Source organism: Eptatretus burgeri, chromosome 15, assembly GCF_056783735.1.
Source record: "Eptatretus burgeri isolate ZD-2024b chromosome 15, Ebu_testis_v1, whole genome shotgun sequence".
In the NCBI taxonomy this organism is placed as follows: domain Eukaryota; kingdom Metazoa; phylum Chordata; class Myxini; order Myxiniformes; family Myxinidae; genus Eptatretus; species Eptatretus burgeri.
In genome coordinates, this window is record NC_140975.1 from 35,473,630 (window position 1) to 35,492,031 (window position 18,402).

General features: G+C 43.0%; 1 protein-coding gene across 5 annotated transcripts in view; it reads left to right on the forward strand.

Moving 5' to 3' along the window:
• LOC147011920 (splicing factor 1-like) overlaps window positions 1-18,402 on the forward strand; it is a 104,198-nt gene that overhangs the window by 46,087 nt on the left and 39,709 nt on the right. For all 5 annotated transcript variants that reach the window (XM_085857527.1, XM_085857528.1, XM_085857525.1 and 2 more), the window contains one exon: window positions 6,295-6,384. In XM_085857527.1, coding sequence (XP_085713653.1) covers window positions 6,295-6,384 — 90 coding nt within the window. The remainder of the gene's footprint in view (window positions 1-6,294; window positions 6,385-18,402) is intronic.

Sequence of the window (18,402 nt, forward strand, 5' to 3'; positions counted from 1 at the left end):
CCTGCATCAAATTTCCCCTATGCGGGACTGAGCGATCCCTGCCGGTTCCAAGCCCGATCATGGCGGATCGGCTCCGCCAAGGCCACTTGACATGAGCCAGTTGGTGGAAGTACTAGGAAACATGCAAAACATGGAAAACAGAATAAATGGAAATATGCAAAGAATGGAAAGCCAAATGGATGTGAATATGCAAACACAAGGTGGGCCAGGAGGAAATAATGGCGGAGCTGAGGAGCTATAACGTCGAATTAAAAGAAACGACCGGGTCAAGGGGGAGTGTGGAGGTTGTTCGGACCGTGCTGACAACGGGCGAGGTCAAGGTAATGAGTGACGTCATGATGGTTAAAGGAGAAACCGATAAACTCGAGCATGGGATGACGGAGATAGTAAAAGAAACCCAGGAATTAAAAGAGGTGACTGAGGTGTATGAAATTAAAGAGGAGCACATACAAGTAGAGCTAGTAGGGGACATTGAAGTTGAGCTTGGGGAATATTTTGAGACCCAGTGCGAGAGTCAGGTTAACCTCCCACAGGAACGAGGGGAGACGGTATGCTCCCTCGAAGCAGACCGCGACCAGGTGAGTCCGGTAAGGCCGTACGAGGTCGAGCGGGTGCATGGTGCGAATGAGCACATGCCGAGTTTGGGGGGGGGGTATAGAAACCACGGGATTTTTTGGGTGAACCCAAGTACCCAGTATGAATGTCCCAGAGTGTGCGTTGGAGCATGTGAGTGATGCGAATGACATGGCATGTATGAGTGCATGCGTGGAATTGGGACACGAACCGACCCAGACGGGAGACGTTGGTTGTGTAACGGATGGGTTGATTTCAGAAACCGCGCTGGCTCCGCGGGACACTGCATGCGAGGTCCGTTCCGTGTTTTGCAGACGGTCCAGGCGCGTACGTTTGCGTGATCGGGAGTCGGCCTTGAAATGCTCGGCGCCTGGTACAAGATATCAGCGTCGATGGCTAAAATGGGGGGCAAATTGGGTTGTTCAAATTTGGAAAGCACGTGGCCCCATGTGAACACGTGCACGGAGCAAGTCCAGGAGACGTCACGGCAAGCTTCGCAGGGTCCGTGTGCGAGTGACGTCATCGGCGGGGACTGTGAGGCACGAAGGCCACGTGAGTAACACGTGGCTCGCATGGGGAACACCGCGAAAGCGAGCAGTTGATGCAATTGACGAGGCGACGATTCGCTTTCGATTATCGCCCATAAGGAGGGGACGAGCGAGTTGTAAACCGCCGCCCTGGCGAAGCAAGGTTCGGAGGGCCTTGCTCCGAGTACACGTTGCCCCGCCGGGATGTAGTGAACATCCTCGCCTTGGGCATAGGAGCACCAGTTAGTGGATGGGTTTAGCGTTAGATAGATCGGCCTCATGGGACAGTATGAGTAGTCCTCCATAGGGCCTGGTAAAATCAGTTTGAGGGAAACATAATGAATGAATCAAGAAAGAAACATAATGAATGAACCTGGGTCAGCGGGCCCGAGTGTGAGTCTAGTGAATGTGGAATGCATGGTGCGAATGAATGATTGGGAGGAGGAGTGAATCCCACCCAAAGGAACCTGGGGTTAATGTAATGTTTGTTAGTGGGTTAGTTAAATTAACCAAAACGGATGTCGGTTTGTTGGTGTCGAATGAAGGCAGGAAACCTTTTTTGTAGGGTGCAGGAGTCTTTTGACCGGCTGGGAGCGTGGCTGTTGAAATGTGCGCACTGAGTGGAGGGCCCCCCGGGCACCAGAGTAGTAGGCCATGGGTCCAAGGGACCGAGTTAGTGTAATGGGCACGGGCAGCCCACGGAAACGGGACCCGGAGCACCAAAATGCCACGTGGGCATCAAAGCGGACACTGCCAGGGGCATTCCCCACGTTCATATGGAGTAGGTAGGCTCAGAGACAGCCTCAGCGACCCGGGGGTGCCATGGTTCGAGCTCGGCAGATGGGTATCCCTGCCAGTTGAGCCACGCTGCCCAGCCACAAAATTTTGCAAGAGCATGGGAGAAAATTTGCGGGTCAGGCCCAAATTGATAATGAACACCAATACAGGCGACTGGAATCGTGGTTGCTAGAACCAACAGTTTAAAGAGACAGGCGTGTTGAAAATTGGTGTATTTTCACACCAATCGGCCTTGAAAACTCGGGCAAAAAGCAAATTTACGAACAAAAAAAAACAATTTGTGACACAAATTGCTCATCCCTTTATGTCGGCAGTGTATCGACCACAGACTGCTGACTTAATCACTCCCAAAAATAATCTATATATTAATACTGAAGGACCAATTTTGTGCTCCTCCCTGCGGTCGCGTCACGTTTTTCTCGGTACTGTGACCGGGACTGAAAGAAACTTCGTACCTGTAAGAGTGCATCGCACATAGTGGCAATGGTCAACTTTCAACTCTGAAGCCGAATAATTTCGTTGAGACGGGGGCGAGGAGTGAAGAGGCGGGGGCGGGGGATGAAGAGACGGGGGCAGGGAGTGAAGAGGCGGGGGCGAGGAAAGCAAATTTTGGGGCGGGGGTAAGCAAATTGAAATTGGGAGACGGGGGGAATGGGGTGGGGGATGAGTGGGGGCTGGGGGTGAATTAGGCGGGGTTGAGTGTGAGGGGTGGACAGGGGCGGGGAATCAAGAGACGGGGCGGGGAGTGAAGGGGCGCGGGCCGGTGTAATTAAAATTTTGGGCGGGGGTAAGCAAATTGAAGGCGGGGGGTGGGAGGAGGGGGGAATGGGGCAGCGGCGGGGGATGAGTAGGCAGGGGCAAGCACGCCCTGACCAGTCCATGTCCCTCGAGTGTGGGTGAGCTGGTGAGGGTGGTTGAATGAACGGAATCCGTCTGTGACGGGGTTTCGGCGAGTTAAAAATAATAATCCAGGGTTATATCCATGAAGCAAAACCATGCCTCCTGTCTATGTGTGCAGGAAACCCTCAAATACCACGGGTTTTGACCAATCGTTGGCGAACCTATTGTGTTCCGGTTTTGTTATGAGATTTCATTTCGACCAATCATGGTTTTTGAGCTCAGATGAGTCATCGTTTGCGTTCCTTGTGTGAACGATTACCTCCCATTACAAGCCTTGGTGTTTCTCATGCACTGCTTTTAATGAGCTCAAATATAAAGTGATGAACAAAGTTGGTTGTGCCAAAATTCAGAGAAAGGGTTATGACATTGGGCGAAAAGATCGAGTTGTTAGATAGAAAATGCTCGAGGTGAAAATCCGGCATCTGTTTGGGCCTCCATTACAGGGTCAATGATTGGTGGTTGAACATTCCCCATTGCACTCTTCCTCATTCCCAAACCTTCATTATCCTTCCAACTTCATTTCCAAACTTTCATTTTCCAACTCCATATTCAAACCTTATTCCCAAACCATTATTTTCCAACATCCGTACTCGAACCACCATTGCCAAAACCTTGAAAATCCCAACACCCAAATTTGAACCACGTTCTCAAGCACATATTCTCAACCGCAGCTCATGAAACAAATCAAGGCAAAGGGATTTATGACAGAGCAGGTTTTTAACACCGATGAGACAGGATTATTCTGGAAGACTATGGCATCTTGTTTCACATTTTCTTTCACATTTTTTCACATTTTCCATTTTCCATCAACTTCTCTATCGCACACCAGAACATGTTCTTCTCTTCATCGCTTCGACCGACCTGCGGGGCATATCCTGAGATGACGTTCACCAAGAGCTTTCCGATCACAATTCTCACCATCATCAACCTTTCACTCACTCTAGTCACACTTACTACACTGTCTACAAACTCCTCAGAAAACATGACACCAACACCATGCACGCCTTCCAGGCACCCTTGCCACATAAACTTATACTTCTGCCCCTGCCTACCCTTCACCATTCTCACACCTCTTCCTTTCCATCATGTCTCCTGCACACAACATATGTCCACTCTTCTTCTGACCAATGTTTCAACCACTTCTCCAGATCTCCCTGTCATTGTCCCTACATTCCATGTACCAAACCTCAGAAACCGATCTCCCCGTGGGGGCATCAGATGATTGGTCATCATAAATGGAAAAATTTCCTCCCTTGCTTCGATCGGGTTCCCCACCTTGAGTTTTAACGAGAGGGGGTGAGGACCCCCACGGGGTACTTCGGGCTGTACCCTGCGCATAAGTTGTACTCATCATGGTTTCCTTTTTAAGCAATGTTTTTTGGCCGGATGCCCTTACTGCCGCCAACCCTTTTCGTCGCCTCTTACGACACGCAGGGATACGGTGTACCTATTCTAACCGGGGCACACACCGGGAGCCATCATAGTCAAAATAGTCGAGTCAAAAAAAAAATAATAGTCAAGCCATCATAGTCAAAATAGATATAAAGTTCGGACAAATTATTTGTCTCCAAGGAATCGGATTGGTTGACCGGATGAATGTGGCCTCCATTGCACGAAGGTGAGCTAAACTGCGTCCTCTACTCAGGATTTTAAACCAGCCGACACGATATTGCTCTGCACACTGAGGATTATTCAGTAAATGGTAACCAATTGCAGAGGCCCAAGGAATAGTTGTCAAACTATGTACATTCTCACAAGCCCAAGTTGGTTGTCTCTGTTCGGTTGACTGACCCCATCTGATCCCCAAAGGGAGTGTTGTTCAATGCGATCCTTCAATCTCAAAGATGCGCAGCCCACATACCTAGCATCACACTGGCAATGAAATTCGTAAATAATCTTACTTGTATGAGAGGCGGACAGAACATCTACTTGGACTGACGGAAGCAACTGGTGGGTGGTGAAAATTACTCGTGGTTGAACAGCATAATAAGAATGGGACACTGTCTGTTTGATCTGCTTTTCAAACCGTTGAGACACTTTGCCTTTCCAAGGTAGACATCGGTTTTCAGGACATTTCCCAGATCCAATTATCATATTCTTTGGTGGGTTCAGGAATTTTTATATACATATCTTTTGATGATCTGTTCAGGATACCCAGTACCAATAAGAATAGTCGTGATGGTCTCAATTTCAGCATGAAGTTTATCTGTGGAGCAGATCTTTCTTGCTCTATTGACCAAGATACCAATCGATCCAATATTGTTTCGAGAGGAACTGTAAGAGTCTCTCCTAGTATACTGTGCAGTAAAAGTTGATTTACGGTGGACTGTTTTTTTTTTTTTTTTTTTTTTTTTTTTTAAACGTTGACTGATTTCTCAACTAAGACGTCCAAGAAGGGAAGTACACCGGAGCGTTCCATCTCTAAGGTGAACTCTCGGGATAAATGGAGAGAGTTCAGGTATGCCAATAATACTTTACATGCTGAGGTTGACTCAGACAGCAAATATGTCATCTACGTACCAATAATAGATGGAAGGGGGTTGAACTCCAGGATGTGGATCTGCAAAGGCACGTTTTTCACAGTAACCTACGAAGATGTTTGGCAAGATGGGGCCGAGATGGGATCCCATTGGATTGTTCAACCATGAGCAAACAATACCGGCGACCCACTGGCTGAGCAACGTAATTCCTCCACATCTAGAAATGCCACTCTTTCCCCCGCTGCTTCCGGGGCACTCACTGCCAACCATAGGAGCAGCGAGGGAGCTTGCTCATGCGAGGGTCTTCCTTTCTTCGATTCCTGGTCTGGGCCCATAATTTTTACACATATATTTATAATGTTTGTTCTATCCTGTTCATGTATTTGTATATGTATATGTATATGTATGTATATGTATGTATATGTATATATGTATATATGTATATGTATATATATATATATATATATATATATATATATATATATATATATATATATATATCCATCCATTGGGACCATAATCTGTGCAGAGCGTTGGTGCTGCTTAAGCAGTCTCCTTGGCTATTGGGCACAATCCTGGATGGGTCGCCACTCCGACACAGTATACCAGCATGCTGGAACTCATTTTGCCGACCTTGGAAAGATGACAAGTCGAGTTAACCCCACCTGGTATTAATTCAACAGCTGAGTGGGGTTTGAACTCAGGACCCTCAGATCCCAAGCCCACCATCCTAACCATTAAGCCATCACCAGGCATATGTATAATTTGAATATATATATATATATAACCTTTTGGAATAGCTGGTACTGTACAAGAAACCAATAGAACTGTTGTGTGTGTGTGTGTGTGTGTGTGTGTGTGTGTGTGTGTGTGTGTGTGTGTGTGTGTGTGTGTGTGTGTGTGTGTGTGTGTGTGTGTGTGTGTGTGTGTGTGTTAGATAATATGATAGTCTTCTTGTTTCATTCTGTTATCCAACTCCCATTTGCCTTCCCTTCCCAATTTTTAAATGTATACAGGCCCCCAGCTCAAAAGATTAGTGAACGCATTATGATTCCTCAAGAGGAGCACCCTGACATCAACTTCATTGGACTTATAATTGGACCTCGGTAAGTACCTTTTCATGTCGTACAATGGTAAACCTGTATTTAACGGGAGTAAAATAATCTTGCATTTAACAGGTGTATAATCACTCGCTTGTAAAACATGCATATATTTTATTGTATTTTTCAGAAATGGCTGCAAACCCTCATCGCTCAATTTCTTTCATTTATGATTTTATACCTGTTATATACAAGATTACCCATACATTATAAAATTTGAGAAGTGTGTCTGTCTGTTTGTGTGTGTTTTTATTTGTTTGATTTGTATGTATTCCTGAACCACTGAGCAGAATGAGTTGAAAACTGATGGTTGTACTCTTGGTGCACACAACAAGATTTTGGGCAGTAAAAAACATATAAATCAGTTCTGGAGTTTCAGGTTGGGGACAGGACCCCCAATTCCCTCTATGTAAATGTGTGTGGCATCACACCACATCCTGTGGGAGAAGGGATGACTGCAAGTCTTACAAAATTATTCCAATTCTGGGGGAATTATCTTGTCCAGAAAGATGGGTTCTTTGCTAAAATTAAAATTGTTCAATGTTTTCATCTTGCTTTCACGAGCATTAAACTCAATTGCTCCCAGCTAAGTGCAGCACCGGAATATTCATCAGGAAATAGAATAGAACACCTCGAGAGCAGGTTCGTGTGACTGCAAATCCAAGCCTGTCACGTGACATCACTGTTTACTTGCTTGTGAATTGGCTTTAACCGAATCTCCATGTATAAGTTTAGCCAGTGATTTTGTGCGATCGTGAAAGACAGAATTCACGGAAGTGTTGTCTTGAAACAGAAAAATGAATCTGGCAAGAAAAAAAATAAAATGTAGTAAATTACAGAAGAACAGGTCAACATTCGGTAAAATTACAAATTCAATTTTTACTATATTGTCTCATTTTGTGTGTGCGTTTCTCCACAGAATTGATTCCCACCACGTAATTACGAAAAGTAGTAAAAAATACAATTTACACCGCAATTTAACGCACAAGGAATATCGATACCTGGAGCTCTGCTCATGCCAATCGTAGCTGCTTCTGACAAGCCTGGTGTTGGCTTAGTGATTATGGTGGTGCTTGGGATCATTGGGTCCTGAGCTCAAGCCCCGTTGGCCGCTGAATTAATACACCAGGAGGTTGACTCAGCCTGTCTTCCTTCTGAGGTCGGCAAAATGAGTACCAGTGTACTGGTAAGGGGGACACTGCATCAGCGGCATAGCCGCGTCCTAACCAATGATGCAACCAGCAGCCACAGGCTGCACTCGATAGAGAGAGAGAGCTGCTTCTGACGAGCATCGCTGTGAATCGCCATCTCGATTCTTGGCACTAAATCTATAGAAATAAAAGTCAGTGTTTCTCCTCCATAACTCCAAAACTATAAAACCCAGCAGCCTGAAACTTTGCATACATACTAAGAAAACTCCAAAGGAAGTGCAAGAGTGAAAATTGGGTGTTTGGGTTCATTAAAACACCCTTTTAGAAGATAATTCATGGCCTTATTTAATTATACCCTTGATCAGGCGATCCTCGGCCACCTCACTGTCTGGGGTCTAAAGGCGTTTCCTGAGTAACCTCGCTGGGGACTGAAGCCGCCATGTTTCTTGGCCTGCTCAACCATGGTTTGACTTGGAACAGGCCGCAACGATTTCTGAACAATAAAGTTTTTTTTATCACTTTCCTCACTCATATTATCGAATGCCTGTTCATCACAGTTAAGAATTGCTAAGTACATTGCAATGCCTATAAACGCCTGGAGACGCCAGCGTTTGTGGCTTTATTTCATTTGTGCACATGAATAACTGAGAGAATCTCTTAAACTAACCAGAATTACAAAATGTAAGCTCCAGATTTGAAAGCATCAGCAGTTCCGACTCCACTAAAAAGTGTTGATTTGTCCAATTCGGACGTTGCACAGGCATTTCCGGGTGCATAGTTATATCCGCGGCAATTGGTAATCGCTTGCCAAGCCAAGCATTCTGTTGGAGTGCTTGAGTGTTTAAGCCATTTACCGAGCTGGACAGTGCAGTTCGTGTCCTGATCAGGATGTGCAGTCGACTTACTACAAGGTAGAGGTACACATGACTTACTACAAGGTAGAGGTCCGTGTGTACAGTACACACGGACGGACATATGGGTAGATTTGTATCTGTGTGGACTCTCCGCGGATGTGTGAACATGGCATACCTGTTACGGGTGCCGTGGTGGCAAAGTTTCATACCGTATCTTATGGAGGTTCTTTCAGGTTTTCCTTTGTCCTCGCACCTGTTTCTAAAACATTTGGTTGTTGGATTTGCTTTCCAAAGGTGATATGTTTCTCTTTGTGAGTTTCAAAGCAAAATATATTTGATAACGCCCGATTTCTGAGCCATTTCCAGATTAAGTAATTTTCTATATTTCCGAGCCAATCTTTTTTCCACCCACCACACGCAGCTGTTTATAAAGAATAATGTTTGTGAACATCTTGAAACGTCAAAATAAATGTAACGTTATATTTCGGTGAAAGATACTGAAAGATACTCGAGGTTGTATACAGTACATACTGTAGTTTGTAATCACACTGACTCTATCCTGCCGATTACCGAGAATTTGCCGATATCGGCCAAGCGTGCATGCGTGCGTGTGTGTGTCCTTGATTGGGATCAACATATGCGAGTTTCAGAATGTAGAATGGAGTCCTCCCAGCGTTGGCTCAAAGCATCCACCTTCATTGTGGTAAGGTGCCACGATTCATGGACCAAGCTGTGAAGTTTTCTGTTCTCAAAGTTTTGTGCTGAGGGTTCTCTTCAGGATTGTCACTGAGCCCCCGACACCTTCCAAGTGTAGTTCATTTGTTATAATATTCCCAGGGATGGTTTTTAGCTCACCTGTGAATTCGTTCCGCGAAGTTTACGGGGTGGCGCGTCGTCAGTCTGTCCTTCCGTCCGTCCACAAATACTTGCTACTTCTTCGCAGAATCTACACGTACGATTTCAATGAAATTTGACCACAACCTTCATCACCAGTGATGGCATTAAAAAATAAAAAATACGGGGTCTACAGAGGGAGTTTACGGGGAGGGGGGGTGGGGAGTGGGTTGCCTCCCCAAGAGATATTTGCTTTATTTTCAGAAACGATACATGCAATTCCAATGAAACTTCATTACAACCTCCATCACCCATGGCGTACTATTTTGCTCATGACATTAGAAAAATCTGGTTCTAAGGGGATTTAAGGGGGTTGCCCCCAAAATATGTATTTGCTTTCTTCTCCAAAACTACACCTTCAATTCCGATGTAACTTGACCACTATCTTCACCACCTGTGATGGACTAAAGTTTGTTCACGACATAAAAAAAAAATTGGGGTCTAGGAGGGTCTCTTGGGAGAGGGGGTTGCCTCCAAAATATGCATTTACTTTTTCTCAGAAACTACACATGCAATTCCAATGAAACTTGACCATCTTCACCACTTGTGAGGTACTAAAGTTTGTTCATGGCTTTAAAAAGATTGGGGTCAAAGGGGTTTTATGGGGGGGGTGTTGCCCCCCAAAGTATGCATTTGCTTTCTTTTCTGAAACCACACACACAATTTTGATGAAACTTGACCACGACCTTTATTACCTGTGATGTACCAAGGTTTGTTCATGGCATGAAAAAAAATCCATTGGTATTTACTTTCTTCTCTATTATATATTTTGTGGGTCATCCATGCCTTCCAGTGGGTTGCCTGGTTATCTTATCCAGCCACTACCAGATGAGCGCACAGGGGTACTGCTTTGTCATATATCTCTGTGAGGTTCTTTGTCATCATTCCTGTAGGTCTAGCTATCACTGGTACAACTTTGGCATTCTTCAGCTTCCAGGATTTTTTCACTTCATTCTTGAGGTCTTGGTGTTTGATCATTTTCTTGATTTTTGCATTGTTAATCCAAAATCGCTGCTATTAACACCTCAATAAGCAATGCCTCTTCCATTTGTTTTGTACCTTTGTATGATATCTGTTCACAATGCTTTGTTTTTGATGGGATCATTGGGTCGTACATGAGCGGTAGGTACTTCCATGTTTTATTACTTTTGGTTCATGTTCCCACAAATTTTCTGGAACTGGGACATCAAAGTTTTTGCAGATGTGCCAGCGGATTCCTTTATAAACTCTGTTGTGCCATTGTGTGTACAGCTGTTCTGACATGAGTCTTCTCTTTCCTTCCCCTCCCTCCTCTCTCAACCCCCCTCCTTAATACCCCCCTTCAGCGAAGCGACAGGTTGTATTTGCTCGTACTGAATAAAATCTTGTCTAACAATCTCTGGAGAACCCCTCAAAGCAAAATTATATTTGAAAGTCGAAAAAGCAAAATGCTTCCTCCCATCTCCGCACCTAAAATCTTCCACGGCACCCCTGGGCGATGTGTTTTGCCATCATTGTGGCACAAATGCAGGGAATAATAAAATTAAAATGAATTTATAAATGACAGATGGGGGAAAAATGTGGAAACCGGATCCATGTGACGTAGCACTTTAAACTAAATTGATCTTGATTACAATACAAACGAAGTACACGGACGTGGCCGTCTGTACATCATATTAAAATGCAGCACGTCTGTTTCTCTGCCGTCTGGTCATTTATTGACTCAAATGGCTTGGCTAATCTCCATCAAATTTTGCATTCGTGCTGATAGTACGCAAGGTCATGTTATTTGCACAAAATAATTCCCCACTCCCCACCCTTCAAGCGTTTGGGTTGACGACTTGTGATCTTTGCCTGTGCACGTTGTTTACTGACCACTGTCGGAGGGAGGAGGTATTACTAGCCATGGGCACAAAGACAAATTACCAAAATTAATTTGAGGATCTTCGGTGTGGAGCCTTGAGGAAAATTGTATTCTTTCAACTTTCCAATTGAACTTCACTTTGGGCTCTCCAGAGATTCTTTGACGGGAATTCAGGATTAGCAAGGGTACCCAGCGTTGCCCGGTCTATTTTTTGTGGGGGCCTAAAACACTTCCCTACACCCACTAGGAATGGAGTCGGGGATCATTTTATATTACCTTTCACATTGCTACAAAGGATAAGGCACTCGAGAGCGATTTAAAAACTAAAAAGAAAAAAGAAATATTTTTTCAGTTGAAGTCAATGACTGCCAACTCCTTTTATAAAAATATTTTACACCACGTATTTTTATGCTTCCGCTGACGAAGTCGCCAGAGGCATTATGTTTTCTGGTTGTCCGTCCGTGCATCCACGATAGGTTTTCGTTACCACGATAACTTAAGAACAGCTGAAGGGATCCTGGTCAAACTTGGCGCAGGAATGTATAATTATGGATACAGTAACTGATTGGATTGTGTGATCAAGAGGTCAAAGGTCATGTCAGGTAAAAATGTGATATTTGAGAACAGCTGAAGGGATTTAAATCAAATTTATTACATGTTTGTATAATGATTTAATAATGTGGGCGGAGGCATATCTGTCAACACCGCGGCGTCGAAGAGTGCCGTTGTAGTTATAATTTTCACAGGCAAAATTAAAATTCAATTTTTTTAAAAAATCTGTCTTCCGAAAAGACATCGCTGTGTGATGACATCATATGCAGCGACATCTTTTTATGCCTCTGCTGATTAAGTCGCCAGAGGTGTCCGTCTGTACGTACGTATGTCCATGATAATTTTCTGTTTTCTCTGCAACCTCTTAGCCAGTTGAAACCAAATTTTCACCATAGGTGTGACTACTCATGTAGAATGTTTCAATGATAATTATTATCGCATCGTAGGTCAGGTGGTGTGGTCGCCATGTTGGAAAAAAGGAAAAACTTTGAAGCTCTATCTCCGAAAGCGCTCCATGGAAAAAATTGAAACTTCGCACAAGCAAAGTACTCCACATGTGAAATAAGTGTAATGTTTTTTTTTTATGTCATACGTGGCTTTGTTATGATGTCATAATTGCATATGTCATGCTTTATCTGATCAGTATGAAAATTTTTGAGGGTCATTTAGGGATAAGTTGAATGGGGAGGAGTGGGGGGGGGGGTGGAATTGATGATTTCATCAGTCATGCAGTTTGGCAGCCAAATTTTTTTAACACAAAAGCCTTCAAAAATCTTTGAAACGGCTGAACAGATTGAGGCAAAACTTTACAGATATGATCGCCTATCCATTAAAAAACAAAAAGTTCTCCACCTATGAAGTTGTCGGTCACATGATTTGGCAGCTATGATTTTTAGATCCTCGTGGAGGATCTCTAAGTCTTACTCACGTTGTTGTTCTTGTGGACTTTTTTATTTCCCATCCTACAGTTTTCATCGAAACTTCCTGTACTGAAACTTGGCATATATATGTAAAAATACCCTGCGCAGGCAGTAACGATCTCCGATTTTGAAAATTCCTCCAAGAAAAAAAGTTATGACGTCAAAATATATCCGCTAATGGAAATCGCCTATAAAATTATCTCCGAAACTAGGCAAGCTTTTTGAATTCTGTTTGCGGGAATCGAACAGGGCATTAGCAGAGATCAATTACCGCACATATGATACATCACTATGTCGTCATATCAATTTTTATGATGTCATTCCTATTTTTTGACATTTTTTGTTTCACAACCCAGAGTTTTCATCGGATCTTCATGAAACTTGCCATGTATATGCAGAAAGCCCACAAGCAGGCAGTAATCATCTCCGATTTTGGAAATTCTTCCTCGAAAAATTGTTAACGTCATAATATCGCCGCGAATGGAAATCGCCTATACCATTATCTCTGAAACTAGTTTGTTTCACAGCCTACAGTTTTCATCGAAACATCCTGAAACTTGGCATATATATGTAAAAATACCCTGCACAGACAGTAACCATCTCCGAGAAAAAAAGTTATGACGTCAAAATATCTCTGCTAATGGAAATCGCCTAAAAAATTATCTCCGAAACTAGGCAAGCTTTTTGAATTATGTTTGCGGGAATCGAACAGGGCATTAGCAGAGATGAATTACCACACATATGATGCATCACTATGACATCATATCAATTTTTATGACGTCATTCCTATTTTTTGTTTCACAACCCAGAGTTTTCATCGGATCTTCGTGAAACTTGCCATTTATATGCAGAAAGCCCACGCGCACGCAGTAACCATCTCCGATTTTGGAAATTCTTCCTAGAAAAATAGTTGACGCCATAATATCGCCGCTAATGGAAATGGCCTATACCATTATCTCCGAAACTAGGCAAGCTGTTTGAATTTTGTTTGCGGGAATCAAGCCGGGCATTAGCACAGATAATTTATCGCAAACCTGATACATCACAATGACGTCATATTCGTTTTTATGACGTCATTAAGAGGACGAGGATCTTAGCTCATTCGAGCTTGTTTTTGAAGAATAATCCTTTAAAAATGTTCTTCTCCGGAACGGCTAAACAGATCGAGGGGAAACTTCAGACACGTTCCCCAAGCCTAGGGGTCAACTTTGTATACAAATTTGGATTTAGTACTTGTGAGGGATTCACTCTTCAAAGTAATTGACAAGATTTTAAACTCTTTTAATAAGTTTTTCTGTGTCAGGTTTGATGGAGCATTCTTTTCTAAAAATAAATATTCAAGTTTTCATTGTTTTGATAAGCACAAGTTTAAGGATGATGTTAATTTTATTTTATTTCTTACTGTTGTGTCTTTGTGTGGGATAATGTTTCAACAGGTTAAGGGTATTCCCATGGGTGGGAATTGCAGCTCCCTAACAACGGACATTTTTCTTATTTTCTGTGAATTTTCATTTATGCAGAAACTGATGAAAGAGAAAAAATTAGGATTAGCTAAAATATTATCTCATACATGTCATTATATAGATGATATTTGTGTGGTTAAATATAATTATTTTGATAGGCAGCTTCACAAGATTTATCCAAATAGCCTGATTGTAAACAGAAGTGGTAATGATTGTTCAGTTGCTCCATATCTGGATGTGTTGATTAGAGTTGGACAGACTGTTTTTAGTACAAGTGTATATTAGGGTGTTTCATATTGCAACTTTTTTGCGCTAGTCAAGTTGGCTACCCGTCGTAGCTTTCCAATATGGATATGAACCCCACTCGCCGATTTTTAGAATTTTCCTCCCAAAAATGGCCGCCGGTGGCCATTTTTTCCAAAATGGCGGCCTTTTTCGCATTTTGACACAAATAGACTCCTACACCTGCTAAAATACGTTAATGTTGATTGATTTGTGTATGTTTGTAGATGATTATGATTGCTATGTCTGCTGGCAGTCGGGGACTAGACATAGGCATCCAAAGGCGGAAAAATCCAAAATGGCGTCCAAGATGGCCGATTTTTGGCCACTGGAAAGTTGTTCCCTCCGATGTGGGTTCTAATCTGTCTAGTTATAGGTTTTTTGGGTGTGCTGAATTAGTTTTTATGCTCTAAAATGCAGTATATCTGTCACAGAGACGTCTGCGGGGGTCATGCTCTCGCGTTAAGAAGTAGTTCTTGCAAGTCCGAAGAAGAATTTTTTTAATATTCTCGCCCTCATTGATATCATAAAATAACAATTAAATATTCGAAGGTCAAACATGTATTTATTTAACATGTACAGTATATACATGAATTACTGGTATACTAATGCCATTATGAATGTTCTCATATGAATTCATGTATGCGTGCCTATCAGCCTCGATAATCAATAATATTGGCCATGGCATGGCATACATGGCTGTAGCGACATTTCAAATTAAAATTTCCATAGTTCAAAAACATCAATGTTCACACTTCGCTTCATATAGTTATCTACATTTTCTGAAGAGTGGATTTCGTGTATCCAGAATAATTCTGCCTGTGCCACTCAACCACTTGAAGCAAAGCTTGCCTTTGCTGTTCATCCCTCGTTTTGTCTATAAAATCCGAAATCAACTTAATTCCATGCTCTGCAAGGTCGTTAACTACGTGAACATTGTGCACATAGTTTGCGAATTTTTGGTAACCATCACTTTCTGGCCATGTGCTTGCAGGCTCACACATCCATTCTACATCTAGTACATCATATAGTTCAAGAAGATTGAATAACCGCCACGAGTCGTCATCTATGAAACTGCTGAGACACAGGTCTCTACTCTCATTCTCATCCACGGCTGGAAATTTTGGCTTTCCTGAGCTGAGTTGATCATGAGGTAGTCTAGGTGTCTGATGCAACAGTTTTGCCATCGTTTCTCGCTCATCTGTGGGCACGTTGGAATCGGCAAGAGCGAAAATTACCAATTGCGGTGTCAAATACCATAGGTGTCGAATCGACACCCGATATCAATGAGGGTGAGAATATTCAAAATTCTTCTTCTTACTTGCAAGAACTACTTCTTAACGCGAGAGCACGACCCCCGCAGACGTCTCTGTGACAGATATACTGCATTTTCGAGCATAATAACGAATTCAGCACACCCAAAAACCTATAAGTTGACATATTAGAACCCACATCGGAGGGAACAACTTTCCAGTGGCCAAAAATCGGCCATTTTGGATTTTTCCACCATATTGGATGCCTAATGTTTAGTCCCCAACTACTAGCAGACATAGCAATCATAATCATCTACAAACATACACGTATCAAGTAACGTTAACATATTTTATCAGGTGTAGGAGTCGATTTCTGTGTCAAAACGCGAAAAAAGGCCGCCATTTTGGAAAAAATAGCCGCCGGCGGCCATTTTTGGGAGGAAAATTCTAAAAATCGGGGAGTGGGGTTTTTATCCATATTGGAAAGCTACGACGGGTAGCCAACTTGACTAGCGCAAAAAAGTTGCAATATGAAACACCCTAGTGTATATCATAAGGTTGATCATTTCAGTTTCCCGGTGTCTTGTACACCTTTCCAAGTAGCAGTTAACCAATTAAAATGGGATACAATGTCTTCATCTTGGCTACTGAGATTTGTAAGAATTTGTTCAGTGAAGGATGATTTTGTGGAACGTGCCGAGAAGGTTTTTTCCATCATATTAAACAGAGCACATTTGGCTGATTGATCAGGTCTTGCGAGAATGTCTTTATACTCCATCGTCACCTTTTATTTAAGTTTGGTTGGTTTTCATGTCAACCAGTTTCGATTGCATTGCTTGCATATTGCAAATTGCAATGTCGTTCAGCATGTTAAAATCGGTTGTTAATGACAGTTTGAATATTTGAATGACATTTTTAGTCTATGGTTAGATGGAGGTGCTGTGTAATGGACATGTCGACAAGGTAAAGTGTTTATCGCCTAATTTATCATATTGAGTAATGTATGATTAAAGTTATTCATATGTGGTAATCTATCTATAATTCCAGGTGTGTGTGTGTGTGTGTGTGTGTGTGTGTGTGTGTGTGTGTGTGTGTGTGTGTGTGTGTGTGTGTGTGTGTGTGTGTGTGTGTGTGTGTGTGGCGTCCTTCTTGGGACTATGGTTCAGTAATTGGTCTTTATTTTGATTCAATTAATCAATCAATTATTGTACACCGCTCCCTCCCAATTCCGTTTCCCATGTGCTGCACGGCGGCATCGCTGGGCACTGAAGGCTTCCCAGTAATGTCATGCGCTCGAGGATTTGTGATTTATTTATTTGGCATGGGGGCGGTGTACTTTGAATGTACCTCTACTTGTCATAATTGCATTGTGGGAATTGAGTCTATGGCAAATTGCACACACAAAAAATAGTATTTTCTTTTCCTGATGCATGCACAAATAATGCTTATCCCCCTCCCCCCCCCCTTGATAATACAAAACCGAATTTTGTTTTTTTGGAAGGGAAAAGTCACGTTTTTGAAACCCAAAAATCAATGGCTCTGCATTAGTTTTGATGTGATTACACCACACGATTTATTTAAAGTGTCTTATTGAAGGCATACTTTTGGGGGTGGGGTGGGTTTGTACACAGCGTTGATAAAACACCACAAAACAAACAACAGAAAGAGAGGGATGAGGAGGGTGAGGAACAAAATAGAGGAAGACTTGCAGAAATAAGGGATGTGGAGAAGAATGAGGGCATGGGAAAGACACACAGGATGAACAAGATGAATACAGAAGCAATCACAAAAATGGATGGAAAAACTAGAAACTTGAAGTTGGTTCCACAGGTCGGGAAAAAAAAAAAAAGAAGAGAAATGAATGAGTGGAAGTGAGTTGGGATTTTGGGAGTTTCACCAGAAGGGGATTACTTACAGACCACATACACCCTGTGGAAGCATGGGGGGACAGGAGATGGAAATGGCAGAGGGTGCAAGACCAAAGAGGAGGGTGGTGGAAGACAGAGAGACCACCGACCTGTCTGCGATGGGAAAGTGATAGTCCCATAGACTCTGCTTCACCGTGAGAGATGGCAATGATTATGAAGGCCTTGGTTTCCATGACATCAAACTGAGCAAGGTGTGAGTTAGGGGTGCCAGCCCTGAAGGGACAGCAATACTCCATATAGCTGCAGATGAAGGCCTTGTAGGTGAATAAAAGTTCCAGTGCACTCGGGAAAGACGTCGCATGATGGTGGATGCCCAGACTGGCTCTGAAGGCAAACTTAGATATGTGGTTTGCCAAATTAAGATAATGGTTGATAGGGAAGCCTAAAAGTTTGAGTGTTTAACTTCTTCAAGTTAATTGTTGAGGACGTAGATGGGAGGGTTCACCACATGGTCTTTTCGGATATCAGGATTGAAAGACACGTTCGAAGTATTTGACCAATTCAAGATTCGATCAAAATCTGCAGAGAGGTAAGAGGTTGCTGCATGCCTTTCTGAAGGATGAGGGATATCATGGCACAGGGTGCAGTCCATCAGCAGTGTGATAAAAGGATTTTCCAGAGGCAGAGAGATTGTTGATGAAGATGAGGAATAGGATTGGGCCCAGAATACTGTCTTGGGACACTCCAGCTTTGACGGGAAGAGGCTTGACCCATTGAGAGCCACTTGCTGGCTACAAGAGTGGAGGAAGTTAGCAAACCATGTGCGGAGGCTGCTTTTGATGCCATTGGCAGAGAGTTTGGAGATCAAGGCAGGCTGCCAGACTGTATCAAGATATGTATTTCTTTGATCCCACACAAATTGACGTCTTGGAAACGTGTCTTGC